Source organism: Hoplias malabaricus, chromosome 16, assembly GCF_029633855.1.
Source record: "Hoplias malabaricus isolate fHopMal1 chromosome 16, fHopMal1.hap1, whole genome shotgun sequence".
In the NCBI taxonomy this organism is placed as follows: Eukaryota; Metazoa; Chordata; class Actinopteri; order Characiformes; family Erythrinidae; genus Hoplias; species Hoplias malabaricus.
This window is the reverse complement of record NC_089815.1, coordinates 5,726,520-5,754,063: the sequence shown is the minus strand read 5'-3', so window position 1 is coordinate 5,754,063 and position 27,544 is coordinate 5,726,520. Positions and strand designations below refer to the sequence as shown.

At 39.1% G+C, this 27,544-nt stretch overlaps 3 protein-coding genes across 10 annotated transcripts; all 3 read right to left on the bottom strand.

Moving 5' to 3' along the window:
• Positions 1 to 26: 26 nt before the first annotated feature.
• Positions 27 to 8,467, bottom strand: kiaa0895l. 5 transcript variants are annotated; one of them, XR_010795727.1, is made up of 7 exons: positions 6,136 to 7,079; positions 4,895 to 5,038; positions 4,664 to 4,796; positions 3,782 to 4,087; positions 3,559 to 3,656; positions 2,141 to 2,494; positions 27 to 585 (listed from the first exon to the last, which is right to left on the bottom strand). XR_010795727.1 is itself a non-coding variant. In XM_066647277.1 (7 exons), the coding sequence occupies exons 2-7, from the start codon at positions 6,874 to 6,876 to the stop codon at positions 2,333 to 2,335; spliced, it is 1,584 nt and encodes a 527-aa protein (XP_066503374.1). In that variant the 5' UTR covers positions 6,877 to 6,955; positions 8,128 to 8,467; the 3' UTR covers positions 27 to 2,332. The 5 variants fall into 5 exon arrangements, 4 of the variants coding, with proteins under 4 accessions (XP_066503374.1, XP_066503375.1, XP_066503376.1 ...); XM_066647277.1 differs by adding an exon at positions 8,128 to 8,467 and having other exon boundaries at positions 27 to 2,494; positions 6,136 to 6,955; XM_066647278.1 differs by adding an exon at positions 8,128 to 8,467 and having other exon boundaries at positions 27 to 2,494; positions 6,136 to 6,952.
• Positions 8,468 to 9,335: 868 nt separating this feature from the next.
• Positions 9,336 to 13,075, bottom strand: LOC136672141 (NAD(P)H dehydrogenase [quinone] 1-like). The gene is made up of 7 exons (XM_066648093.1): positions 12,975 to 13,075; positions 12,776 to 12,889; positions 12,364 to 12,531; positions 12,015 to 12,145; positions 10,812 to 10,925; positions 10,179 to 10,280; positions 9,336 to 9,766 (listed from the first exon to the last, which is right to left on the bottom strand). Exons 2-7 carry the CDS (start codon positions 12,777 to 12,779, stop codon positions 9,455 to 9,457), a joined length of 831 nt encoding a protein of 276 aa, XP_066504190.1. The 5' UTR covers positions 12,780 to 12,889; positions 12,975 to 13,075; the 3' UTR covers positions 9,336 to 9,454.
• A 2,263-nt stretch (positions 13,076 to 15,338) lies between these two features.
• Positions 15,339 to 20,859, bottom strand: LOC136671656 (NAD(P)H dehydrogenase [quinone] 1-like). 4 transcript variants are annotated; one of them, XM_066647425.1, is made up of 6 exons: positions 20,702 to 20,859; positions 18,956 to 19,123; positions 18,127 to 18,257; positions 17,693 to 17,806; positions 16,049 to 16,150; positions 15,339 to 15,957 (listed from the first exon to the last, which is right to left on the bottom strand). In XM_066647425.1, the coding sequence occupies exons 1-6, from the start codon at positions 20,703 to 20,705 to the stop codon at positions 15,646 to 15,648; spliced, it is 831 nt and encodes a 276-aa protein (XP_066503522.1). In that variant the 5' UTR covers positions 20,706 to 20,859; the 3' UTR covers positions 15,339 to 15,645. The 4 variants fall into 4 exon arrangements, with proteins under 4 accessions (XP_066503522.1, XP_066503523.1, XP_066503524.1 ...); XM_066647426.1 differs by lacking the exon at positions 20,702 to 20,859 and adding an exon at positions 19,719 to 19,854 and having other exon boundaries at positions 15,340 to 15,957; XM_066647427.1 differs by lacking the exon at positions 20,702 to 20,859 and adding an exon at positions 19,760 to 19,838 and having other exon boundaries at positions 15,340 to 15,957.
• Positions 20,860 to 27,544: the final 6,685 nt, after the last annotated feature.

Genomic DNA, 27,544 nt, shown 5'->3' with positions numbered 1-27,544 from the left:
AATTAAGCATAGACTTTGATCTAGAAGGAAACCAAATTTACTGTTTAGTGCTAGGTAAAGTCAACAGAAATTAACAAGAGAATGGGTTTTCAAAACTAGAGAAAGAAATAATGGACTCCTAACAGCCACAGATACACCACACTTGAAGCCCTCAGTAGTGAGAGAATCAGTCTGTTTTGCCAAAAAACAAACAAAACATTTAAAAAAACTGTTGATGATATGGAAGTGTGGAACTATACAACATATAAAACACATTTTTATAAATAATATGCAGACAAAAAGCAACCTCATTAACCACACACAAAACCACAGTGGACACTTCAGTCCGCCATTTTAATAACTGAAGCTCTCAGATTATTTGAGGAACATTAAATGTGCAATATTCGTGCAGTAATAGTTGATGACTACAGTGAGTTGGATATGTCATTTCAAGCATTGTACAAATGGCCACTACAGATGAGTTCTCAACCCATCTAAGGCACATCCACATCACCTCCCCTTATCTCTTCCTGAGTCCATCACACTCCCTTTTTTCAAATTCACAATACTGAGGGAGCGGCAGGCGACTGGCCACTTTCGGCTGATCTGTACAGGCATAGAGAGCAGAGGTTGCAGTGGTCACTGGCCTACACGGGCGGACACGTCACATTAGAGCGGGTAATTAAGTCCACCAAGGGTGCTCCAAAAAGAACAGTCTTTTTTTTCCGTATTTAACTAAATCTAGTGGCCTTTCTAGGTCCAGGCATGATATAAAATAGAGTCTATTAAGACGTTTAAAAGTCAATTGCACTTGGTGTTTTTTGTCTCGTCAAACAATCATAGTTCACGTGGGGCTTTTTGCTGAACATCCTTGGTGTCCTTTTTGAAAGACTAAGGCGTACAAAAACATACTCCGCTACTGGAGATTAATAAAGCTAAATCCAAGAACATTCATTTTTCCTTATGAATACAAGAGGTAAATAAATAAGAATAAATACTTGCATAAATAGTGGGATATTTAACAGTGGTTTAAAAAGCACAAACCATGTTCTAAAATAGCACAGGAACGACAATAAACGCAGTGCTCGTTTGGTGCTGAACACCAGGGGAAAGAAGTGTTTACATATGTCATTGCTGTCCAAAAATCTTTATTTTCCGAATAATTTTAGCGTTCATCTTGTGTGAAATATTAAAGATTGTCTTTAAAATGATTGGTCTCACAGACATAGCTCTAAATTTACAACAAGTTAAATCTCTTTTTAGACTTACAGTAAATAGTCCAGAGATGTGCTGATTTATTTATTCATGTTTTTGGACAGCAATGAAATGCAGTGTGGTCAGATTAAATATCTGAATTAGTGCTTAAATGTTTAAATGTCTAAAATATAATGACACTTAACAAATAAAAAAAAACGTTTGGAAGCCTTTCCAAAGCAGTTTAGATGCCTTTGATAGTTTGTTAGCCTCTGTTAACGAGGCTATGATAGGCATTTATGTTCGTTTATGCCAATACTGTTCATAAACTGTATTTGTACTGAAGATCCAAACCCTTGATAAAAGTAGTGCTCTGAGAAATTGGTAATATGCACTAATTGTAAACAATATTGGTAAAGCCTTATTTGAAAGCTACCTGTAAGTTTATAACACCAGCATATGCATTGAATAGCATGTTTATAGAGCAGTAATTGAAAATAAATTATGTAGATTATGTAATAAAAAAAGAAAATCACAAAATGTGAGTTTCTATTCAGAAGATCTTTAGGTGCAGACTTGACAATGTATTATAAGAACTGAGCTATTATGTCGGTTTAAAGAGAGTAACATGCATATTCATACACACAAGGAAAATTAACGGCAAAATCTTCTATAGCACTTCTAATTAGGCTTCTCCATCTTACTAATGATGCATCATAACCATGTAATTAAACTAATGAGCCCTTATGTAAATACAAGAAAATGTGCTTCACCAAACTATGATTTCTGGCATAAGCTGTTCATGAGTTTTCAAATTATTGCTTCATGTATGTTATTCAATGCTCATGCATGTATCTTGAAGACTTTAGGCAGCCTTCAAATACTGTTACCACATACCCATACTGGCACTTAAAAAGCTTTAACAAAGACCGTAACACTTAAGTGGTATTAACATGATTAAAACTACCGTGAGGTTCTTCCATTGGACACAACTGGCAAGTGGTCAGATCTGTTGATATGGCATTGGCTATGACGATGTTGAAGTTGATGAAGACAATCCAGAATTGGTGGGATTGACAATGATGAATGTGCTCATGAAACCAATGGAAGAGATGTTCAGATCTGACTGAATCTTCAAAATGAGCATCTATGTGACAGTTCATGGGACCAGTTCTTGCAGCTCAGCGTCGTTCAGTTCGTTGACTGTAACAATGTGGTCAAGTTGCTGCAAGTAACGTTCCTGGTCTTGCATGAAATGAGGGATCCTTGTTCTGCCAAGAACTGCATGGGGACGAAGCCTCTCCACATCTTCATAGGAGACCTATGGATGAGATTACTTTGTATTCCTTACTTGTAAAATGTGTAGATTAGGCTAGATGCATATTTATGTAATGCTAGTTACTTAGTAAAAATAATGACTACAATATGAAAAAAGTCTCCTTATGAATGAGTAAAACTGCTTTCTTATTGTGTAACTTATATAAAATGGCAGTGGAACTTGTTAATCCATCTAGTATCTATAAGCAAAGGTACTGAAGCTGCAAAATTCAGTGGTGCGTACAAACAAATTTTACAAAACAAAGAAACTGCACTACAGCAGTTTTTGACTAAACACAGTAGAAGTAATATCTTGATTTGAAAAATACTCATAAAAGTAGAAACCCTTCAGGATTTACACGTACAGTGGAACCTCTACTAACGAACTTTCCAAGATACGAACCGGGCATTTGAATATTTTTTGCCTCCACCAACGAACCATGACTCTAGAAACGAACCCGAGCCTCCGCCGAGCCGGCGGCTGGAAATGGCCACTGACCCCAATAGGCGAGTCTCCCACCGCCCAGACTGGAGTGAGCTTTTAAGATTAGCAAATTGTAGTTTTAGCAATTTAGCATTAGTGTAAATAGCAGACATCGAAATTAGTGCTATGTTAAGCCGTATCTACGCTTCGTCTCCCCACATTCACCGCCTACTCTCCGTTATTCCACCCACCCCCCACCTCCCGTCATACAGCCAACTCAAGGTAGCGATGTGTAACCACTTAAAACTTTTTTTTTAATTTTTTTATTTTTTTATTACTGTTACCACTGTGTTTCTCTTTTATTTTTAGTAACGCTACATGTATTTTTTTACTAATTTGAGAGTGTTGTAAACATATATCAGTGCAAAAAGGGTGACTTTCGGGGTGGGGGCTGGAACACATTAATTGCTTTTCCATTATTTTAAATGGGGAAAATTGACTCGAGAAACGAACTTTTCTACTTACGAACCGGGTCACGGAACGGATCAAGTTCGTAGGTAGAGGTTCCACTGTACTTGATTAAACATAATTTACTACACATGTGATTATGAAAATACTACACATAAAAAATAAACTGGAAATACCTTTCCCAGTGAAGCTAACATCTTGAAATCTATGTCTCTTCTGTGGCGTAAAATCCGAAGGATTCCATCAAGATAAACCTGATCTTTACTGAAGCAGCCTACAAGGAAGAAAGTTATATTATAACTGTATCTAGTTAAACTGGTCGTGAAGTGCCAGAGATTTCACACTAATGCTGCAGATTTATACAAGAACAGAGGCTATGTTGTTAGTTTGCTTGTGTACCTGGTTTGGAGGTATCTGTTTGTCCCCGTTTGGCACGAAGACAGTACTCCCAGCGTACAGCGGGATCTTGGACAAAGCGGCCAATATGGCTGAAGAGCTGGCTGAAGCTCATGTTGGCCGCGTGGTACACAGTGTAATAGAGAAGAGCAGCTCGCCATAAGAATGGCTGCTTCCGCAAAAGCACACTGTGAAGGCTGGCCAGTCCTTCCTCTGTAGGATTTGCTGGCTTCAGTCCAAACTGCTTTCTTCCAACAGTAGTGGCCCAAGGCTGCATGCTGTTATTCACACCCCGTAAGTAATGTGTACCTGAGAGTGCGAGTTAAAACAGCTCAAGAAATATGCAGACTGTTATAAATGTGTTAAGTTTTATACGTGTAACTACCTTTTATTTTAGGTTGAATTTTAGGTTTTTGTCAATTTTTCAGTATGTTATTATCTTTATTATTTGCATACAATTATGAACTATGTTCATATAGTAAATATAATGCCTTTTATTGGACTGGTGTCAAAGAGTGAGTTCCTGCCCTGTGCCTTTGCCCTATGTTTTTTCAGGTAGGTTCTGGGTCCTCCATGACACTGACTGGGATTAAGCAGTCCCAGAAGGTAGAGAAAATAATGACTGAATAATAAGTAGAAAATATAAATAATTCAGGAAACAAGTTTAATTAAACTGTCATGTTTACCTGTTAAACTATTGTAACAGTTTCCGGATCTGTCATGGAATAGTGTATTTACATTTTAGATGCTTAAGAGCAATTATTTTCTTATTTTTACCACGTTCCTTCACTTGGAATAAGGGCCATATCTGAAAGGAATTCTTGAGGAAGCGGAGAATGCCTGCTTTAGTAGCTGTCTACTGCAAGGTAATATTTTTCTACATACCAATCTCATGTCTCAGCATCCCTTCCAGCCAGTGTTGCCTTGCTCCAGACAAGTTGATGGTTAGAGTTGGCCTACAGCTCTCCACCATCATCACAGCCTGGGACAGCAGTTCATCAGAGAGACACACTACTACCTTTAAATGAAACCCAACAGCAATTCAAACTTTTGAAGGTCTGTTTGGAGACACGTCATATGTGTATGCACAAACGCTGAAACAGAAACACCACACACCTCACCCACACAGCCCTCTTTCTGCAAGTACTTGCGTGCTGTTGACCACACTCGACTTTTTGGTAGCACACTTCCTCCTGTGACTTCTTCAAAGTTCTCGTACGTGCCAAACTTCCTCAAAACACACTCCATGATTCCAACTGCCTGAGGGATGTAAAGGGGTAATTGTTTATTCAAAGTTTTGGAACCACTTTGCATATTGACACATTATTTTTATTGTATGTACAGTAGTGTCATATACGACATACAGCACAGTGCAAAAGTTCCAGCCATAAGATCTGAATAGAACAATTAATTACTTGCACAGTTCAATGTCTGACAGCAGTAGATAGGTCTAGATATTCAATATTTAAAGTGCACATATTAAATATTGCTTCCCCACAAATGAACAGTTCTGGAATCTTAAAGATCAGCTTCAGCATCTGTTCCTTAAAATAGCATTGAGCCTCCATTTACTCTAAATGTGATGCAGCAGGTCTGGTTTTTTTTACTCCTACTCCTTTTAACCTAATCTTTGTGCTCTCACATAAATGCACATGCAATGAAAAAGTTATTTTTTTCATGTCCCCTTGGAAGCATATTGGGAACAATAATTAGTTAATGATAAATAATGTAACATAATAATGTAATTATATATTAACAACATCTATTTTATTTTTACAGCTGTACAGAATTATCTGTTGTCTATAGAAACCTATAACTCTGTTCATTGTATAGATTGTGGATATATTTAAAATTTAAGCATTATGTTTTTTGCCAATTACTGCAAGCTGAAAGATGTGATGTGGCACTGGACTAACTTTCATTCATTCATTATCTGTAAGCGCTTATCCAGTTCAGGGTCGCGGTGGGTCCAGAGCCTACCTGGAATCATTGGGCGCAAGGCGGGAATACACCCTGGAGGGGGCACCAGTCCTTCACAGGGCAACACAGACACACACATTCACTCACACCTACGGACACTTTTGAGTCGCCAATCCACCTACCAACGTGTGTTTTTGGACTATGGGAAGAAACCGGAGCACCCGGAGGAAACCCACGTGGACACAGGGAGAACACACCAACTCCTCACAGACAGTCACCCGGAGCGGGAATCGAACCCACAACCTCCAGGCCCCTGGAGCTGTGTGACTGCGACACTATCTGCTGCGCCTGGACTAACTTGCACAATATATAAATGAAAATATTACAGGCATGTGAAAAAGATAGACCTCAGATGTGTGATACCTTCATAAACATACCTGGGAGAGAAAGAGACCTGAGCCATCTTTATACTTCTCCAGCACAGTGCTGGGCTCTGGAGTGGTGTATTCAAACTGAGGCTCGTACTTAAAGTCTGACTGGAAAAAGTTTTCGCGTTCCTGATCAAGATTAATGGGGCGTAGAGCCACCAGCAGGCATGGTCCGCGAGGGGTAGAAGGCGTAGGGAGTGGTGTGGTGCCCATGCCCCTGGCGATGTGTGGTAAGGACGTAGCTGGACGCATTCTGCCCCTGCCTACTCTAGGGGGCGCTGTGGTGTTCATGGCGCATGTGCTCTCACTGCGGCGCATCCAGCCTCCAGGACCCAGGCTAGGACTCGTCAGGCTTCGCACTGGAGGAGAAGGTGCACCGCATCGCCATGGAGGCTGCAGAACCTTCCTTTCAGGCTGAAGATGATTAGCCCTAAGACACTGGGGTTTTATCTCAAGGCTCAGGGGCCTTCGGGGTCCGTCTGAAGATTCAGATCCTCGACTACTACCCCCTGCTGCCCCACACTTTGGCCTTTGCCCTGACTGTGTGTTGGTGGGGGCAGAAACACGAGGCTGAGCTTGAGGCCCATTGTGCAGCAGTCTGTCCCTATGGGTGATGCTACTGGTTCTAGCTCTGGCCCGGACAGGTTTGGGCTTCTCCAGATTGGGCTCCGCCTCTGTATCTATGCCCGAGGCCGCCATGCTCTCGCCATCAGCCCGCTCCATACAGTTCTCCCCCAGGTCGAGCACCATTGCCGCTAGAACGCCCCAGTCAAGCCACACTGCGCACCTGTCCACAACAGAACAAAAGTCTTACCTCTTCGGAAAGCTGCTGAAAGAAAAACAGCAAGAAACACAGAGTAACAGATTAGAAAGAGTGCAAAGTTGTGTTACTTGTTTAAAAGTAGAATATAGTGGCAGTAAATGGTTATTTGTAATGGGTTGATATCTGCAGAACAAGAACACTAGACAGAAGGGGAAAAAGAATAAATGTGTCAAATCCTGTTAACAAATTTTGTCCGATTTGTCATTGATTCGTTGTCAGATGTCTGTTACTTAAGGTTTCGGAAAGCTACGCAGTTTTTAAAGAAATTTCAGAGTTCTGAAATGGGAAAAAGGGCTGAAAGGCTTGTTAATGAATGAGCCCTTTTAAAATGCTGGCTGTTACTAGCTTCAAATATTTATTAATCCAGAACATTTTAGAAACATCAGACCACAAACCTGAGGATAAATAGATTATGGAAACTCAAGTCTCCACAGAAGCTCTAAAACTCATTCTCTTTTAACTCCCTCAATAATGAATCAGTAAGTTATGTATAACATGTTTTATGATGAACCCAGCCTCACCAGATACTAGCCACATAATGTGGGGCATTTTGTAGTCATTTAGACTTTTTTAAAGCTCAAATATAAGGTGCATTCTGCAATGTGAGGGGATTTCTACATCACTACTGTACAGCGCATTAAGGTCTGTGTAGATTAGTGAGTGTGTTCACGGATAAAGCATAAAATAACAGGCTTATGTGTTTAAAACTCAATACGGATACAGTGATGAATAGCCGAGACAGTAAAAAATGAAAGGGATAATAAGCTGATAGCCACAATAAATAGTTAATGAAGGAATTCATATCTTATACAATAATAAATAGCAGTTACAGATACAGTAATAAACTGAGGATAGAAACAGAAATTGTGTTCAGTAGTGAACAGATGATAGAATAAATTAAAAAAGGTAACAGTTATGAATAGCTGACAGCTACACTATAGAATATATTGTACATGGAATATGGTACATTAATGAATAACTGATAGCTACAGTAAGTTTCTATCTACAGTATGAATAACGTTAGCTTACACAGTACTGAATATGTTCTTAGGAACTGAACAGCTGACAGTGGACACATTAATGAAAAGCTGATATATTCATTCACAGCAAGTAACAAGATAATGGCGCGAAATGCTGGTGTTTAGCATGCAGCGGCACTGACTAAAGAGGAAACAAACCATAACCACAGTCAAATCTCGGCTCGGTTCTGTTCTGTGGAGTCGCTTCTCTCCGGACACTAAGGGTTTTTTCTGGCCGGGTTTGGCTCTTTGTTTCGGCGGCTGCTCACATGGCGGGGCCGTTGTCGGTGGCAGTGTGTGAAGCTCCAGAGCTGAAAAAGACTATAAAGGCGGGTTATAGCCGCAAATAGCGGCTCGCGGCTTAGTGCGCTGCGGACGGGGAGGAGCGCGCGCAACGCCGGTGCCTGCGCTGGAACAAATGACGCGCTGCGCCGCCATGACACAAACACGCGCCGACGTCCACCGTACGTGAGCACGCACAGACCCTCAACCCACCGCACTTGCCACGGTTTACACCGTTTTCCACCCGTTTTCCGAATCACTATTGACTGCCTACGGAGCCCCTGAGGGGACGAGGTTAGGGGAAAAAAACATCTGCGGTGAGGGGAGTTTGCCATTTAAGCGCACGTTTTCTTAAACCACGCCCACAATTTCTTTATCTTTATCAAGATGTTGCAAATCATTCAATCCTTTTTTTAAATTATGTATACACTTCAAAGACTTCTTCATTTACTTCATCTTTACGTAATCACGAAAAAACGGGCCTTGAGAAAATACACCATAGTCAGTGGAGCTGATAAAATGGACAAGGAGTGATAACATCATCTTATAAAATAGGGCTGTTACTTTAAAAAAATAAATGAATAAAACTACTGTATGTACTATTAACAAACTTGAGACTGAATAACTGGCTTCCCAGTAAACAAGGAACGTCCCTGGACGTTCAAAATAGGTCTAAAAGTAGTCTGTCCGTCAAGGACATATTTTAAACGTCAATGGACGTCCAAAATCCATCTTAATAAGTTAGTTAAGTGGTGACCAATCGATAACGTCAGTGGACGTCCAAAATGCGTTTAATACAAGTCATTTATTTCGGGACCAATTATTAACGTCAATGGACGTCCAAAATACGTCTAATAGTCGTCTTTTCAATGTCTGTGTTTGAACGTCTTTTTAACTTTCATTTTCAGCCTTAAGAAAACGTTGATTAGACGGCAGTCATTACGTTATTTCAACGTTGAATCAACGGCTAAATGTTTACTGGGTTATTACATTTAATTCTGTGTATTTTACCAAAATAAAAAATCTATAAAAAATTCTCACAAGCACACAATTACCAGGAATATAATTGTTTTATTGCTGAAAGTAAAATTGCATGCATCTGAGTTTATAAAAGGTGATTGGCATTAATAATAATCATATTTCATTCATAATCATATTTCAGTCTCATATCTTCAAACTTTAAGTAGTATTTGCTTTTTTTTTCTCATGTAGAGGAAGGAGGCTTGGTCTGATTGTTTGGTGGCAGTGGTTTACCAAGATGTTGACCAGTAGTGAGACCATAGGGTTTAGAAGCAGATGCCTCTTTCACTTCTGGACGCAGTCGGAACCCTGCCTGAGATGTGAGGTCAAAGAGGTCATTGGGAGCAAAGGCCAGGGGCTTCTCGTCCATCAGCCCTTTCAGTCTGGACTGCCAAGCCTCTAGCATGGCTGTTCTGGCAGAGGGCGAAGCTTGCTGAGGACCCCAGAAGATCTGAGGAGCCAGAATTTGAAAGCCACAGAAGCGCAGAACACCGTTCTGCCCCAGAATATAAAATTATTTTTTTCTGTATGTATTTAGATAAACAGAGTAATGGCAAAACACTTCAGGCTGGGTTGTCTTGTCAATATATATTTTAAAAATGTTTGGATAAAAATCTAAACGTGTTAACTGTATTCTTAAGAAGTACACACAATGTCACTGATGTGAAGCACTGTGGAGCATTTTGTTAAACATGAGTGAGTGAGTGAATCTAGTTTTATTTCACATCTAAAAAATGAAAACAGATATTTATTTCAGCATTTTGTCCAGTAGCAACTAACTCTCCTTTTTAAAATTCGACCACCATCCCAAGGCTTAAATATAAAAAGCACTTGAATGGATGGTAGTTTACAAGTGGAAACAATTCCAATCCTGTAATGTTTTACCTTAACACAAAAGAAAAGTTTACCTGTAATGGCCAGAGCAAAACATTGATGTCCCCATTGATGCCATCAGGGTGGAATTTGGATTCTGCTGCTCCAGTAGTGAATGATAGGACAGCTTTTTTATCCTGAGAGGATTGAGCCAAAGTTCTTATGTTTTAAACTATTCTCCAAACTAAAGGGGCGATAAATCATTTTTACCACCAAAAATAGCAAACATTCATGTTAAATTGCTTCATTATTATATGTTCATTTATTCCATAAAGTGGAATTCTCAATGGAAAAAGAATCACACTTTTGATTGATTGTAGTTCCTGAATTAACCAGCATAGGCACCAAAAAACATGCTCTCCACAAGAGGCAGCCATGTTCCATATTCATTTATACATAATCCCTGACACATCCAGGCCACTAGATGTCATTATAATGGCTTTTTGGAGGCTGATTTCTCCTTTAATAATTAAATAGCCTTCCTTTAGCATTCCAAAAGGTTATTTGAGAATCCATAACTTTGTTTTTAACAGTTCTTTCCCATAAAAATATGTATATTTTTTGTCTAATTATTTAAATGCATTTAACTACTTTGTGCTTTTTTATCACTCCTTTCTATTTTATAATATTTTCGAGTTTCTGGAAAAAAATGACTGGGGATTTCAGACCTTACACAGTCCATTGTCATATGTGTTCTGCAAAGTGTAGGCGAATCCCCGAGTTAGCACTCGCTCCAGCCAGCCTTTCATTATTGCAGGGAAAGAGGACCAATAGAGTGGGAACTGCAATAGATATTTAGAACATAATTAATTGTTATTTAAATTCACAACACAACAATTATTCTCAGGAGCCAGGCATTCAACCAAAAATTTTAAAACATTTAAAGAATGAAGAAAGACAACCATCACCACAAAAATACAAATTTCTACTACTTATACACATCTATACACAGAACAGGTATTGAATGATTATTTGAAACTTGTAACAGCCTATTAACATAAATTATTCCTTGTATGTTGCGGTTTTACAGTGAGACCTTCAGTAATTATCCCTTGCATAGAGCTGCTGCCGCTTTCCATTTAGACTCAAATTTAGAGAAAATGAAAATGTATCAGAGCTATACCCCCCCCCCCCTCTTAGAAACTGGTCCCACCCATTAGATATCAGACCATTATTGCATTAATCTTTTGTCATTTCCTAAATATCTTAGTGCTTAACTATACATAGCACTTTAGAGTTCAGTTGGAATCCTAAGGAATGGGAAAGCTTGCAAGACTATATCTACCTGGATACCAAGAAGAACAATGACATACTCATAGGACCATTTTCCACTAAATATTTCAAGAATTTAAGCCATTTGATTCTAATCTAAATTTAACAATGAAATTCTTGCAGAGTTTAAATACAGAAAACAACATTATTCATTCATTCATTCATTCATTATCTGTAACCGCTTATCCAGTTCAGGGTCGCGGTGGGTCCAGAGCCTACCTGGAATCTTTGGGCGTAAGGCGGGAATACACCCTGGAGGGGGCGCCAGTCCTTCACAGGGCAACACAGACACACACACACACACTCACACCTATGGACACTTTTGAGTCGCCAATCCACCTGCATCGTGTGTTTTTGGACTGTGGGAGGAAACCGGAGCACCCGGAGGAAACCCACGCCGACACAGGGAGAACACACCACACTCCTCACAGACAGTCACCCGGAGCGGGAATCGAACCCACAACCTCCAGGCCCCTGGAGCTGTGTGACTGCGACACTACATTATAATATATTAAATAAAAATATGAATTAAGAAGCTTTTTTTCTTATAATATACCAATAGAAAATTAAACAATGAGCAAAGAACAAAAATATTGAACCTGAAAGATGATAAGATCAGCCTGTGCCACTTTGCGATGCTCTTCGTTGATGTCATCACTCAGCCTTCCCTCTTTCCAGGCAATCCATGTCTCCTCGGCGTACAGAAAGTGTTCAGGGTTTTTCAGTTTACCTGCACAGACATCAACATAGTGGATATGGGCAAGAGTTTTTCATTTTTATTATTATTTTTAAATGTAGGGTAATCTGCATTGACTAACACAGGATGTGGCAGGTTGTGTCCTGTATCCATGAGTAAAATTTGTAAAATACTGCTTTGCGTGTCAGCTACACACAGATAAAAATACATGTCTTTACTTTGTAAGTCTAGTGCAGAACCATGTTACAGACCTTTGATATCTGCAGCTGTTGCTGCGGCACAGAAGTTCATGGCATAGAGATCAGACATGATGACATTATATCCATGTGCAGTGAGAGCCTTCAGCGCCATGTCTTTTGCAGCAGAGTTAAATGATCTTGAACACTGATGAGCATAAACAATCAGGACTGTCTTGGGAGCTGAAACAGTTAAGGAAAAAAAAACTGATCAGAAGTTAAAAATTCAATTATAAATTTACCACAGAAATGACAAAGCACTGCACAATGGACATATATTTTCAGAGGGCACTATCGGTACATTTCATGCTGCAAAACTCATGTAAACAATGACAAATTAGAAACCAGCCTCTGAAAAAAATCATGGTTTTCTATTAAAAAAAGAAAGAAAAAAAACCCCATAATACTAGGGTCTTAGAAAACTCACCCATTGCCTAGTGTTCCAGGTTCTTTACAGTGGAGACCAGAAGTAAAATATATTTTGAAGAATTTCTTGCCTTGGATGAGAAGCACAAGTTGCTGCCACCTATTTCTGAAGTAACTGGAGAGCACATAAAAGATCAGACCTCTTGTACAGGACCCGATTCTACTGAATGCACAGCACCAGGAACAGGAATGAGACTCACGTATTTTAACTTTTAACTTCTGGCACATGCAGCAAAATTGGTTACTGGAAACTAAGTGCTACTTCTGCACTTGTGCAGCCAACAATGATTGTCAACAACCAGGAAAAATTGGGCACGGCCCATAATGCAAAGCACGTGTCCAGTGAGTGGAGCTGGATCTTATCCAGGATTAAATTCGCAGAAAAAAAACTATTTACTAGAATAGTTCATGAGTGTTTTAGAAGTGTATCATTATACACCTAAATGTTTTTAAGCAAGACTTGCCTGTAGACTAGATGTTAGATCATTTAGGTGTAGAGCACTGGTGTCCACCTTAAAATTAAACAAATGCTTTGACAGAGTAATAGGAATTAAATGCACAGGAAGCTTAGACGTTTATGCACGTTTAAGAACATGTGCACAAAGCTTTTGTCATTATGACTCAGCTACAAAAAAAATCATATCTCCAGGACTCAATGAGTTGCTAGGTGTCTTTTGTGAGAGCAGCTCTATGTTGATCACGTGGAGCAGTTTTGCTGTGGAGTCTGGAGGAAGGTGTTGAGCTCTAGTGTGGCCACATCATGGAGAAAAAAAACATTACCACCCTTTCTCTCTCTCTCTCTCTCTCTCTCTAAACTAGTGAAAAACAAAGCTCTAGAGAATTTCACTTCATTGCTTAATTTCCTATAAATATTTACAATAAGCAATGCAGGATAGTATTGCATGATCATTTTTTTTCTGGTGACACTTCGTAAGGAATCAGCACGTTGTCAGCATCCAGCAGGAAGCTTAGAGAGAGCTAGAGAACTAGGGCCAGTTGTCAATAAAACTCCATTTCCCAGAATCCTCTGGGTTAATTAGGCTCACATTTTGAGAGCTGTATTTGAGAGTGGCAAATACTGTAGAGTGACCAGACGTCCTCGTTTACCCGGCCATGTCCTCTTTTTTAGACTTAAAAAATATCCGGGCGGAATTTCACAAACGTCCGGCATTTTGTTTTTCTAGAGCTTAACATAGAACTTCGAGAAGCGTTTCGTTCACAAACTAGTCCCGCCCTCCCCTACTCCGTTTGGTTCGCTTGAGTGAGAAGGGGGCGTGGTGAAGTGGCCTAAAATGTTCTGATTGGACGGTCTGACTGTAGAGCTACCGTTATTGGTCGATAACCTTCTCTGTAAACATTTAATTGGTCAGTCTGCACGTCAGTAGTCGTACACCCCCCCCTTTCTAGAGGGCTGACCAGTGCCTTATTTATGAAAAGAAACAGAGAACCTAACGAAGATTAATAATAATAATAATAAAACCATAATACATAAATAGAGTATTAAGTAAGAGAGCGACAGAGAGAGAGATAATGAATTGCCAAAAAGGGGCCAACAGAGAACATATTACAATGGCTCTAAAAAAAAAAAAAAAAAGAAATTAAGTGGTTTAGTATTGGGAATTTTGACTTTCTTCTTTGTCTCTCCTCTTCCGTCGTTTGGTTAGCCCAGCTTTTCCAGTTAAACGTGTTTTTACTGCCCTCAGTCTGCACGTCGTGGTGGTGCAGCAGTAGCCAACACAGCCCCGGTCCAATCCCACCGTGACTACATGTACACTCAGCAAACTCTATCAGCTTTCTTTAATACTTTCTGCTCCAAACAGAGCCAGAACCTATGGAGACCATAAAAGTGGGTCAGTTTTAATAAATGAAAAATGTTTTTCAACACAATGTTTATATTTATCTGTAAGCACCAGAGCACATAATTGGTGTCTCCAGGGATGCCTTCTTGTATTCTGCTTTTTTGTGTGTTCTGATTCATTTGAACTACAGCACATGAACTTTATGGTCATTTTTAAAAGAGTTAACTCTATATCCAACCTTCACACGACAAGATAAACATTCCAAGCATAAACTGAGAGCAGCAGAATAGACTCTAAAACATGGCATGAGTTGCATCTACTGTGTCAGTTTTTCCAGAGAATAGTGTGAAATGCAGACAACTACCAGTCAAGTACCTTAATGAACGGATCATCAGAGCACAGCAGGCAACAACCCCACAACACACACAAGAAGAAACAGAGGCTCCAAGTACACAACACTGAAGAGAGGCACATGTACAGAATCTGCTTTTGAAAAGGGACAGAGGCCAGGACAAGAACATAAACCATGATTGTCCCACAGTTACATGGACTGTTTTGCATATTCTTGGGCTTGGTTAGTGGGCCTCATTTCTCCCACATTTACCCAAATGCACAAACCACACTTAAAAGGTTCAGGTTCTTGAAGACTCAGTTTGAGGCTCGTTATACTACCCACATCGCTTCATCCATTTCTACTACTACAGTTCAGTTAATACACGAGAATTTAAATTCATTATTAGAGATTTTATAAAATTTAAAGCATTAGAAACCAAACTTGTTTTAGTGCAGACTAGGCTTTATTGTATAGTTTGTGGTGTTAGCAAAAAGCGATCTTCCATTTTGTTGAATGATGTGAAAAAAGATAAAGATTCTCTTCATGGAAAATGTAACATTTGTAATAAAATCTGAATTATGTAACACCCAGAGAAGATTAGGTTTAGATCTGGGTTTTTATGTAAACTTTAAATACCAGAATTTGAAAATGTGGCTCAGTTATGACTCTGTTCCAGAATTATGTCTTCAGGCTTATCGTCAGCTAAGCTCTCGTTTGTGCGGTTGCTACTAACACTGATCACGCAGAAGTAGGAGGCTTGGTCTGGCTGTTTGGAGGGAATGGTTTCCCGAGGTGGTGACCAATGGTGAGACCATAGGGTTTGGAATTATTTGCCTCTTTCACCTCTCGACGCATTCGGAACCCTCCCTGGAAGCTGAGGTCAAACTGCTCAGTGGGAGCAAAGACCAGAGGCTTCTCATCCAGCAGCTTTTTCACCCTGGACTCCCAAGCCTCTAACATGGTTGTTCTCTGTGCAGGAGGAGTGTGTTCAACACCCCAGAAGATCTGAGGAGCCAAGACCTGGAAACCACAGAAGCGCAGGACTCCATTCTGCAACAAGACAGAGATGGTTATATATTTTGAAGTAGATCTATTTTTGGCTATTGGCAAATCTGTTCAACAAAGAAGTGTGTCATTTCACCTGTAAAGGCCACAGCAGAACATTGATGTCTCCATTGATCCCATCAGGGAGGTACATGGACTCTATTCCTCCAGTTGTGAATGAGAGCAAAGCCTTTTTACCCTGTGGAGAACAATGCATAATATTTTTTTAAACAGTTCTGTAAACTTTTATTTTATAGTATTGTGTACTTGTATGTTCCTGTACGTCTCGCTGAGTGTCTAAGTGTGTTCACGCCACGCTTTTTTTTTTTTAAACAGGATAATTTAAAGCATTATTAGGTTATATTTGGGATGTTTGCTCTTGGGCTCCCCCTACATTTGTAGAGTGTAATTAATTTTACAACACTGTCCTGAAATCAAGGGGTAAGTGGAAATATGGGGGATGGTTCCTTACCCTCCTCCAAAAGTTACATAGTGTGGTTTCAGCAGTGCTGAGCCTGTAGTAGCAATAGCACAGGCACTATTTTTCCTTTTTACAGGTTATTTGCCCATCCAATGAAATGAAAAAGAAAAATGCCATCATCCATCCAAATGTTCCACTGGACACCAAAAAATCTCACATATTCAGGGGACCCTCACTCAATCTATGGATGAAGGTGAAAAGGCCCTTTCACAGCAAGATTGCTGAGGCACCCATTTTGTTAAAGGTATGTCATTCCTGCATCCAGCTGTTTGCAGAATCCATGGTCTGAAGGACAAAATATGCACAACACTTCAGTAATTGGAAGTCTGGTCCCTATTCGTCTCAGCCACAGAAGCTCCACCCACAGAGTCTGATATCTCCAGTGCATTCTGATTGTTTATTCTCACTTCTGCTTACATGGCTTTCAGTGCATTTCTTTATACCAGTCTACCCCCTTTTAAAATGGCAGGCTTGTGATTAGACCTTTTATGTGAGTCAAATTGTCTTTTGCTGCACTCTTCTTGGCCACAGTAAGTGGTGTAAAGCACCAACCTTTCCCCTGGGTAGTCTGGCAATGTGAAACTAAGACCTCCCCCACTTCCGAATGCTCAAAAGGAAATTCCTGCACCCAAAGACTTAGCAGAATTGCTATGACTTGATTCTCAAGTGCCCACAAAAAACTATCAATGATTACATAGCTACAAGCCTCTTCTAGTTACAAACCATTTCAGTAAGTAATAAGGTAGTATTATCACACTCTACTTCTAGAGACTTTGGGAACTTGTAGATTGCAGAGTGAAACCTCAGCTCAATCTTGCTGAAGAAAAATGTTGAGTAAACAAAAGTCTTTTAATGATTCACCCCTGATATCTAGATTTAAGTGCTGTAAATGTTACAGGTTTTTGCAGTTATTGTAGATACCATCTAGACTAGTTGGTAGTTATTACACTCTCACTAACTACAGTAAAGTCTCCAGGTGAAGTCCTCAACTTGTAACAATCCTTCCTTCTTTCATTGACATTCCGGGGATAACTCTAAAGAGTTAAAACCTAAAAAAAGGGACAGTGTATAACTCTATAGCTGTGTCTTAATCCTGCTCCTGGAGTCCCATCAAACCACACAAGTTTTTCTACTCCCTTTATCCAGACTGCTAGCCAGAGTTTTTTTTTATTAGCAGTATCGGGTGTGTAAGATACGACATCAACTGAAAGGACAGTGATATTCCTTTGGCAATTTGACTTTTTGTTGAATGTTTCAGACCTTTAACATGCCGTTGTCATATAGGTTCTGCAGACTGAAGGCGAACCCTTGAGTCAGTACTCTGTCAATCCAGCCTTTCATTATCGCAGGGACAGAGAACCAGTAGAGTGGGAACTGTGTAAAACAATCAAAATATTTAGTTATATTCATTTCTAGGTGCAAAAAGTATGCATTATTCTGCAACAGAACAATATATGAATGAATGTGCTTTAACAAACCTCGCACCACCACTTCTACAAAATGCAAGCTGTGCTTTAACTTACATTTTATGAGTGGATCAATACTATTTTACAACACACACACACACACATATATATATATATATATATATATATATATAAATAAAAACAAGGTTTAAAGAACATTATTTAAATACAAGATGTTTGGCAGTGAAAACAAAAAAGGGTCAACTATTAAAATATTAAATATATAACCTGAAAGATGATAAGATCAGCCTGTTCCACTTTGTGATGTTCTTCTTTGATGTCATCACTCAGTCTTCCCTCTTTGAAGGCAATACAAGCCTCGTCATTATAGACAAAGTGTTTAGGGTCCTTCAGTTTACCTGAAAAACAGTAACAAAAAGCATATGTTTGACTCAAAACATTGCATGATATGTCCTTCCCTTTATATCAGTGTCATTACTAATCATTGCCAGTGCCAGCCACTAACCATTTCCCCTCCATCTCACAAGGCCACAAAGCCAGGAGGCTGCGACTAATTCAATGTACTAATTTTGTGCAGTTTGTTATACAGAGTTACAGAGTGAATATAACTTAATACCAATAGAATGTGTATTTTTAAAAATTATTTTCACTGAAAAATTAGTCCTATCCAGTCCCATCCTTTTAGCTAATCTCTGTCACACAATGAGAGTGAGGACAACACTAAGGCTCCCTGAGACGTGATGTCAATCTCTACTTCTTATGTACTTCCATCGCAACCTTACTCTACAGCCCTACTCACTGGAAGAAAATTAGCCAGGCCTATCACACCAGCCGAAAGACGTCCATGTTACCTCGCACCATTCCATGATGTGGGGGAGCAGGTGAGCAGATTGTGCTCTTACGTCTACCATCCTCAGATGGCTGAGGCATTATCATGGATCAAACAGGTGATCTCCCAATGATAAGGCTAAAGCTGAGACCAATTAATTCAATTAATGTTAAGAGACAGAAGTAACTTTCAGTCCGATCACTAACAAGGAAAACCAAACTAAAAAGCCTTTAGTTTGTAAGTTAAATACAGAGCCTTCATACAGACCTTTGATATCAGCCGCTGTTGCCAGGGCACAGAAGTTCATGGCATAGAGGTCAGACACGATGACTTTATATCCCTGTTTAGTGAGAGTCTTCACTGCCACATCTTTCGCAGCAGAGTTAAATGAGCTCGGACACTGATGAGCATAAACAATCAGCACGGTTTTAGGAGCTGAAACAGAAACAAATACACATCAAAAAAGGTACCAATGTACCACAGATTTTGCTGCTGTTTGGAATAGCAAGAAGTCTGTTTTCCCACCAAAAAAAGTATTACCCATGTATTTTATTTTCCTAAAAAGCTCAGGCCAATAAATCGAAGTATGCTGGCTGTTTTTTAACATGAAGAAAAATCACTAAATTCCATTTTCATTCAGTAATGAAATGAACTTTCAGAAGACACAGCTGTGCATGACTGCACAGGATCCTCCTCATGTTGAAGCTCCCTGGAGGTAAGAATGTTTAATGTCTAGGGAAGTCACACCCTGTCCACAAATAAGACCTTTACTTACTTGCTTCTTAAACCCGAGTTTTTTTCCATAGTTGACAGAACTGTATTTAAAAGCTATGCTCCAGGTACTGTTCAAAAGATGGACACTGCTGTTCATTTATAAATATTCTAGTCAGAACGTCTACGCTGAGTGAAGAGATTAGATACCGTGATCATACAAAAGTCAGAGGTCAAAGGGAAATTGCTATACATCTTAGGTTTTTGAATATCTCTTTTAATAAGTGACTTTTGCTATTCAACAGACTTAAAGACACACCATCAGTATCTGATCTTGTAATGGGAGAAGGGCTGTCTAACCACTAGAATGGAGGTGTAGCCAACAGGCAGTCCTCAGCTACCAAATTACCAGCCAGGACCTTGCCTCAGAGTTTAGCAAAGACCCAGCAGTGAGTGACCAGATCCCAGGGTTTATATAGCCCTCGTACAGCTGCTGAAAATCACGCCTAATTGGTAGTGTGCATGTTTCGAGGTCTCCCCCTAGTGTCCGGAAGAGTCCTCACCCTTACCTCAACCTTCCCAGACCTGTTATCTCAGATGCACTCTTAGTTGAGTGCCATCAAATCCTTCCTGCAATGTTACATCCAATAATATAAATGCATAGATGGTGTTACTGCAACAAAACCATTGTTAATAGTTCATATTTCAGAAGAAACTTAAAAGATAGAACAAATTGGGACTCCTAAAAACCACACAAGATCTGTAACCTTCAGGTACTTTTAAGCTTTCATCTTCGAGAACCCAGACCTCAACATCACTGAATGTGTTTGGGGGTATCTACATTAAAAGTAGAAAATGTCACCAACTTTAAAACTGAATGTAGAGTGTTAACGAATGCTTAGAGACATGGAGTACAGTTACTGAAAATAATCCTTCTCCACAATATTTACAGACCTCATAACTAAAACAAAAAGAAAACAGAAAAAAAAATTATTTGACATTTAAAAATGTCAGCTGTGGTTTGCACTTGGTCCAGATTTAATGACAAAAACGTGCCAATTTAAACCTAACAGATTTTTTTTCTAAGATTCCAAGATTAAATTCAGAATCCTGAGAATATTCTCGGAATAATCTGCTGTGTATAATGGAGCAGACACACAGTTGTAACTGTGGAATGCAGTGTGTTGTTTAAGTCGTTCTATGGTATAGATTTCAGGAATAAACTCAGTTTGATATAGTAAACAATATTTCAAACCAAAACAAATGACTACTGAAACAGTTGGGTTGTGGAAAAAGACTCACCCATGTCCTGGGTCCAGGGCTGTGTCTGTGGCAGTAGAGAAGGGCTGAAATGCTCTTGTTGCAAGTTTGCTGTCGTGCCGTGGTTATAAAGCGCGGTCCAATTGTGTGTTACGTAACGCGTCCAGAGTTCAGTCCACTCTTAAAGTAACTGGCGGGGACTGAACGCGGCACGGTTCATTTTCTAAAGCTGCTTAACAGGTTTACTCTCCTTGGTATTTACTAGCATCCTGTATGTGCTGTCAGTGCAGATCAATGGTTTCTTAACCAGAATTCCTTCATATACTGGTGAGGACTATAGTGTTTTCTACGACGGAGTTTTAGGGTCACAGCGATAAAAAAAGAAACAAAAAAATTCCGAGATTAAAGTCAGAATTCCGAGAAAAAAAGTCGGAATAATTCTGAGAAAAAAAGTCGGAATAATTCTGAGAAAAAAAGTCGGAATAATTCTGAGAAAAAATCTCGGAATAATTCTGAGAAAAAAAGTCGGAATAATTGAGAAAAAATCTCGGAAATATTCGCTGAGTGTAATGGAGCAGACACAGTGTAACTGTGGAACGCAATGTGTTGCTTAAGTTATGATATGGTATAGACTTCAGGAATAAACACTCTTCTCTTCCACATCAGGGCCACAGTGTGATTAGTGTTTAAACCCTGAATCAGTGCACGAACCCATGGCATGTAGTTTCACGATACAATTAATGATCACGAAAATGATGGATCCAGAACGAGTAGAACTCCGGCGCCCACGAAGCTCCATCGCGTTACGGCTCGGACTCGTACAAAAAACTAAAGCCTTATGCATGAATTATTTATTAAACGCATTCACAGACATGACGCAGCCCCTGACTGAGATGCATAAAGGCTTTAGTTTTTTGTACGAGTCCGAGCCGTAACACGATGGAGCCTCGTGGGCGCCGGAGTTCTACTCGGTTGCACTGTGTCTGCTCCATTATAAGCAGCGAATTATTCTGAGTTAATTTAACTTATTCTTCTATTTTCTCAGAATTATACTGACTTTTTTTCTCAGAATTAATCCGAGATTTTTTCTCAGAATTATTCCGACTTTTCTTCTCAGAATTATTCCGACTTTTTTCTCAGAATTATTCCGACTTTTTTCCCTCAGAATTATTCCGAGATTTTTTCTCAGAATTCTGACTTTAATCTCGGAATCTTTTTTTTTTTTTTTTTTTTTTTTAACCGCTGTGGCTCTAAAACTCCGTCGTAGTTTTCCTCTCTCTGACCAATATGTTGGAGAGAAAGATATTCAGATATGGATTAGGTTTTTTTTATTAATAATTTGTTCACTGGACTACTTATGCTTCAAATTTGATGCCACTATATTTCAGCAAATTAATTCAACACAAAAACTAGTACAGCTGTAGGACTTGAGCCATTAAAGGCAATGTTCCGTATTGTAATAAAACAAAGACATTTTATAAAATTCGTGATGTTTCTTCACCATTTGCTAAACCTCCTGTCTGTTTGCATGCTCAAAGCAGATTTAAGGTGTTTACGAAATCCCAGTGTTTGTAAAAAGCGAACTATTTCGTTCTGGTATGTTAGGCTTTTACTCTCTCAATGCTCATGGGAGAGGCATCTGTAGATTTTTTAAACAATGGAGATAACTCCATATATTTTTAAAAGCTCAAATCAAGATGGGGATATAGCGCTTATCCGGAGGGTAATACTTATATTAGTTGTTTCAGATCACTTAAGGTGCAAATTAATTTCTGTGGTAATCAAACTGTGAATAAAAACGTACAGACTAGTTAAAAATACACTACACTACAAATACAAACAATAGTAATTTTTTTTAAACCCTCAAACAAGCAATTCCACCTTAAAAGACACTGAGCTTCTGAATGTAAACAACCAGCGAGAACTGTGTTTCCCCACAATCCTAGATGTTCCCTTAAATTGAAACCAAGGTTAAGATATTTTTTTTTGGAAGTGACCTCTAGACTGGACTTCAGACAGCCATGTTGGATTTTTATTTACTGTGGTTTTGTATGCTAATGCTAAAAGGCTATTTGCCCAATGTTTGTTAAAAGCCAATACTAATGTTTATATTAACGTTAATCAATAAGCCCAGTATCAAAGTTAATGTTGATTCTATGGTTAAAAAGGAGCATTGTATTAAAGTTAATATTGACACTGAGGTTAATTGATGAGCCAAATATTTTGGAGACACATAAATCAGTATCAATGTAAACAGTGTGTGAAATTAAGAAGCTAATTTTTAAAGTGGATTATGTGATAAATAAATATTTCAGTGGGTGGTACAGTTAGTCACTCTCACACAGATTTAGGGACCTGCGATTAAAATATGTTCATGCGTTTGGGCATTTTCTGTACAACAATAACCTAGAAAATTTATAAAAGCCTAAACATGCAACAAGACCAGGCAAGCATATGTTTGCCGGACCGTCATTGGCGCAAATCAGTTGTCACGCAAGCATCACTGATGTTTCAGAAATGGATAATCAGCTATTGATGTGGGTCCAAAGGACACATACTCCTCATTAGCAGAAATTGAGGGTAATTTAGATTTGTGAGTAATGTCTTGTGTTTTGAGAAATGGCATAAAGTGTGACCTCATGTTAAATACAACATTTCATGTGACTCTTCCTAATAAAGGACACAGATATTTTCCTTTTGATGATTTTATTATAAACAATGTTTCCAGAAAATTTGGGACACTTTCTAAAAGAAATATTCAGAAGATTTAACAATCAAAATAACATAAAGGTTTTCAGTGTTTGTACATCATTTTGGACAGAGGCTTTTTTGAGCAAGGGAACTGTCTTGGTATATATTTATACCTGCCAGCTTTATTTCAAATAAAATGAACTCTGGTACAACTGCCCTGCTTCTTTTTGACCGCCTGTACACGTGGGTCCCAGGGCATTTCCAAACAAACTGTGGTGTGGTTAGTTTCTAATATGACCACAGTACAAACTAAACACAGGTTTTATTTTTTATTCCAGCTCTGGAAATGTGGTTTATGTGATTACTTCACATAGAACAGACTTATGCTAAGCATTGCAAAAAGTGAAAGAGAAATTATTTTGATTTCTCCAAAATGATTTGTTAATGAATTAAACAATCAAGGTCAGTACTGTAAATATTGGCTTCCATAGAGGCATATTCTGTTCATCTGTGTCCAAGTTCTGTACAGATGCATCTCAATTATAAATATTTAAAAATGCTTTTTGTTAATTATGAGGAGGAGGAAACCCACACAGACACAGGGAGAACACACCAAACTCCTCACAGACAGTCACCCGGAGGGAACCCACGCAGACACAGGGAGAACACACCAAACTCCTCACAGACAGTCACCCGGAGGAAACCCACGCAGACACAGGGAGAACACACCAAACTCCTCACAGACAGTCACCCGGAGGAAACCCACGCAGACACAGGGAGAACACACCACACTCCTCACAGACAGTCACCCAGAGGAAACCCACGCAGACACAGGGAGAACACACCAAACTCCTCACAGACAGACACCCGGAGGAAACCCACGCAGACACAGGGAGAAAACACCAAACTCCTCACAGACAGTCACCCGGAGGAAACCCACGCAGACACAGGGAGAACACACCAAACTCCTCACAGACAGTCACCCGAAGGAAACCCACACAGACACAGGGAGAACACACCACACTCCTCACAGACAGTCACCCAGAGCAGAAATCGAACCCAGAACCTCCAGGCCCCTGGAGCTGTGTGACTGCGACACTACCTGCTGCTCCACTGTGCCGCCCTGTTAATTACATAGTTAAAAAAAAAATATTAACACAAATATCACACAGTGAATGAAACTGACAGAAAAAAAACTAATCTGGTTTACTCACACGTTCAAAATACAACAAGGATCAAACAACACAGCAGTGTTCTCCCTGTCTAAACAGGTTTTTTCAGAATATCAGGTTCGAGCACCTGTTTCTATAAATGAATATGAGCTTCAGTTAACGTCTTAAGGAAGAGCCCAGGAATAAGGAGCGAGGAGCAAAAGCTCTTTTTTTTATTTAGCCATTAGCCATTTTCCCTAATTCTCATTTTCACAATAGATCCAGTGTTGTGTTGGGAGAGACACAGATGAGCTGTGGCCTAATGGTTAGAGAAGAGGGCTTAGGACAGAAAGGTCATTAGTTTGATTCCCACGACCGACAGGAAAATTGGGGACGGTGCAAGTTAAGGAACAGCACTGTTCCCTCCCTCAATCCACGGTTGAGGGGCCCTGGAGCAAGACAAGGAAACCACTACAGCTCTCTAAGTGTCAGGTATGGCTGCCTGCCGCTCTGGGTGTGTGTTCAAAGCCCCTAGGGCACTAGTGTGTGTTCACTTCCGCAGATGGGTTAAATATGGAAGACACATTTCGTTGTACATTGACAAATGATTGCACATTTTTCATTTGATTTCAGAATGAGTTCAGGTGAATTACTCAGCTCACAGACTTTTAAACTTTGCCCTGAATATGGCAGTGGAATATGAATTAAGTAACATGTGTAAATATTGTGAAACAACAGATTTGGCAGAGTCCCTTGATGTTGACAAGTCTGGTGCTAATAGGTTTGGTTTCCAAGTAGTTTTTTTTCTCTGTGTCTGAAATTCAGAGAATTTTTTTCCCTTAAAATAATACACATTCTTTTCCATAAATAATAATCTGTTATAGTTAGCACAATATAGTACATTTGAAATATTAAGAACGGTTTTAAGTAACATAGTATCAAAAGAGAAATCACCACGTTTGCTTCTATTTGCTGCTTAAATTGAACATTTTTGGAAAAATGGATCTTCAAGCGTATAACATTTTATTCCTGAATAATAATAACATCACTAAAGATGGTAAAAAAGAGCATATTCATTTCATTAAAACACATTCATAAAGCCAGAGGGATGTGTATTAAGCTTTAGCTAAAGATTCTTTGTGCAGATCTTGTTTCTATTATAAATAAATTATGATTACTATAGTATTATTAGTGTTATTTATATGTATATTACTATTTATATTAATAATATGCCCTCTCTAGGGTGTGTTCCCCCCTAGCGCCCAGTGATTCCGGGTAGGCTCCGGACCCACCCCGATCCTGAACTGGATAAGCGCTTATAGATAATGAATGAATGAACTAATATTAATTTTATTATTTCATATCCTTGGATAACATTAATTTGCACATTGAGCTGCTTTGACCAGAAGGGGGAAGCACAGTCTGCTGTAATTCATTTTGTAAATACTTACAAATATAAAGTAGACAATTCATATTTGTCTAAAATTGAGCCATTTGTGCGTTGTTCTATAGCACCTCAGAGGTTTGAGGAATTATAAACTTTACACATATGTAATGGATTTACTTCTGCGTTGTGTAAAGATAAAGGATAATGGAAGGGAAGACACCAACACACCAGCTATCTAACATGAAGAGGTATTTATTTCCTCTTCCTGCATTAAGTGCACAAAAGACAAATAAACATTAGTGTTCTTTTCCTCTCTCTCTTGCTCTCACATTCTCTGACAATGGCCCATTTCCAAAGAGTGCACAATTTATTAATTAATTACATATTGACAACAACAATCATTTTTCTAAACTGCACCTGTTAGACACCGTGCACTATTATATCAACACCGTTACACTGCATAACTACAAACGTCTAATCTAGGGTGATCAGATCTGAGATGCAGAAAAAGAGGACACTCGGCCTCTCGCTGCCGTTGTATGCTTTTAGGTCCTTTACACCTTTAATTGCTTCACAAAACATGGAAATTTCTTTTTTAATTCATCCGAGAACTTACATTTACGTTTCGGCATAGCTGCTCGAGATGATGGTAGGTACATGAGCTTTGCCTGACGTAAACAAAGACTACTGACGTGCAGACTGACCAATTAAATGTTTACAGAGAAGGTACTGACCAATAATGGTAGCTCTACAGTCAGACCGTCCAATCAGAAGATTTTAGGCTACTTCACCACGCCCCCTTCTCACTCAAGCGAACCAATCGGAGTAGGGGAGGGCGGGACTAGTTTGTGAACGAAACGCTTCTCGAAATTGTATGTAAACTCTAAAAAAACAAAATCCTGAACGTTTGTGAAATTCCGCCCGGACCATTTTTTAAGTCTAAAAAAGAGGACATGTCCGTGTAAAACAGGACGTCTGGTCACCCTAGTCTAACCAAATCCTAAATTTGTGGAAAAACTTACAGTAGTTCTTTTAAAACAATCACATGCATCTATCTCACTGTTGGTTGAATTCTGTCGTATTTTTTTAATGTCTCCGGAACACTACTTTTCCGACACTTGTCGTAATTAGCATTCCACCTTAAATCCTACCTGCACATAACGAAGGTCCAACAGTGAGTAGCACATATTCAAAACACATAGAACGAGGTTTTACATAGCGTACTGTAGCATAGCGTACTGTAAGGGCTGCTAAAACTATACCCGTATGTAAATTAGTCGGGAAAATCAAACTACTCTTTTATACGTTTCTCAATTTAAATAAATTGCAATAAATAAAAGAAACAATAAAAAACCTACATAAAATAAATAAATAAATAAATAATTTTCTCACGTACTAATCCTGCCATTCTCTTTCCTCTATGAATTGCTTCAGCAATTAAAAGTTCAAGCTGATATCAAAATAAAATCCCATAACATAGTAATCTAGTGTAATAACACCACACTTCTACACATATATAAATGTAAAACGGCAGAAATGTGTTTGGATTTTGGCATCGCTTCTTATGTTCTCCTAAAATTGGAGCACTTCTCTGTGAGCCAAAATTGAATTTTGTTTTCTAATAGTTGAGAAGAAATGATCTACATGAGATAAACC

Bases quoted from the DNA above. Each gene is read 5' to 3' on its own strand.
- kiaa0895l (XM_066647277.1), bottom strand. From the start codon at position 6,876: ATGGTGCTCGACCTGGGGGAGAACTGTATGGAGCGGGCTGATGGCGAG. The intron at 4,797-4,894 runs GTGTGTGGTGTT...TTTCATTTAAAG, and splicing joins AAGAGGGCTGTGTGGGTGAG to GTAGTAGTGTGTCTCTCTGA. The intron at 3,657-3,781 runs GTACACAAGCAA...TCTTCCTTGTAG, and splicing joins AACAGATACCTCCAAACCAG to GCTGCTTCAGTAAAGATCAG.
- LOC136672141 (XM_066648093.1), bottom strand. The intron at 10,926-12,014 runs GTTCAATATTTT...TATCTATTGCAG, and splicing joins CTGATCTTATCATCTTTCAG to TTCCCACTCTATTGGTCCTC. The intron at 9,767-10,178 runs GTAAACTTTTCT...ATTCTGGGGCAG, and splicing joins TTTTGCTCTGGCCATTACAG to AACGGTGTTCTGCGCTTCTG.
- LOC136671656 (XM_066647425.1), bottom strand. The intron at 17,807-18,126 runs GTTATATATTTA...TGTTTTACACAG, and splicing joins CTGATCTTATCATCTTTCAG to TTCCCACTCTACTGGTTCTC. The intron at 16,151-17,692 runs GTCTGAAACATT...TGTTCTCCACAG, and splicing joins ATGACAACGGCATGTTAAAG to GGTAAAAAGGCTTTGCTCTC.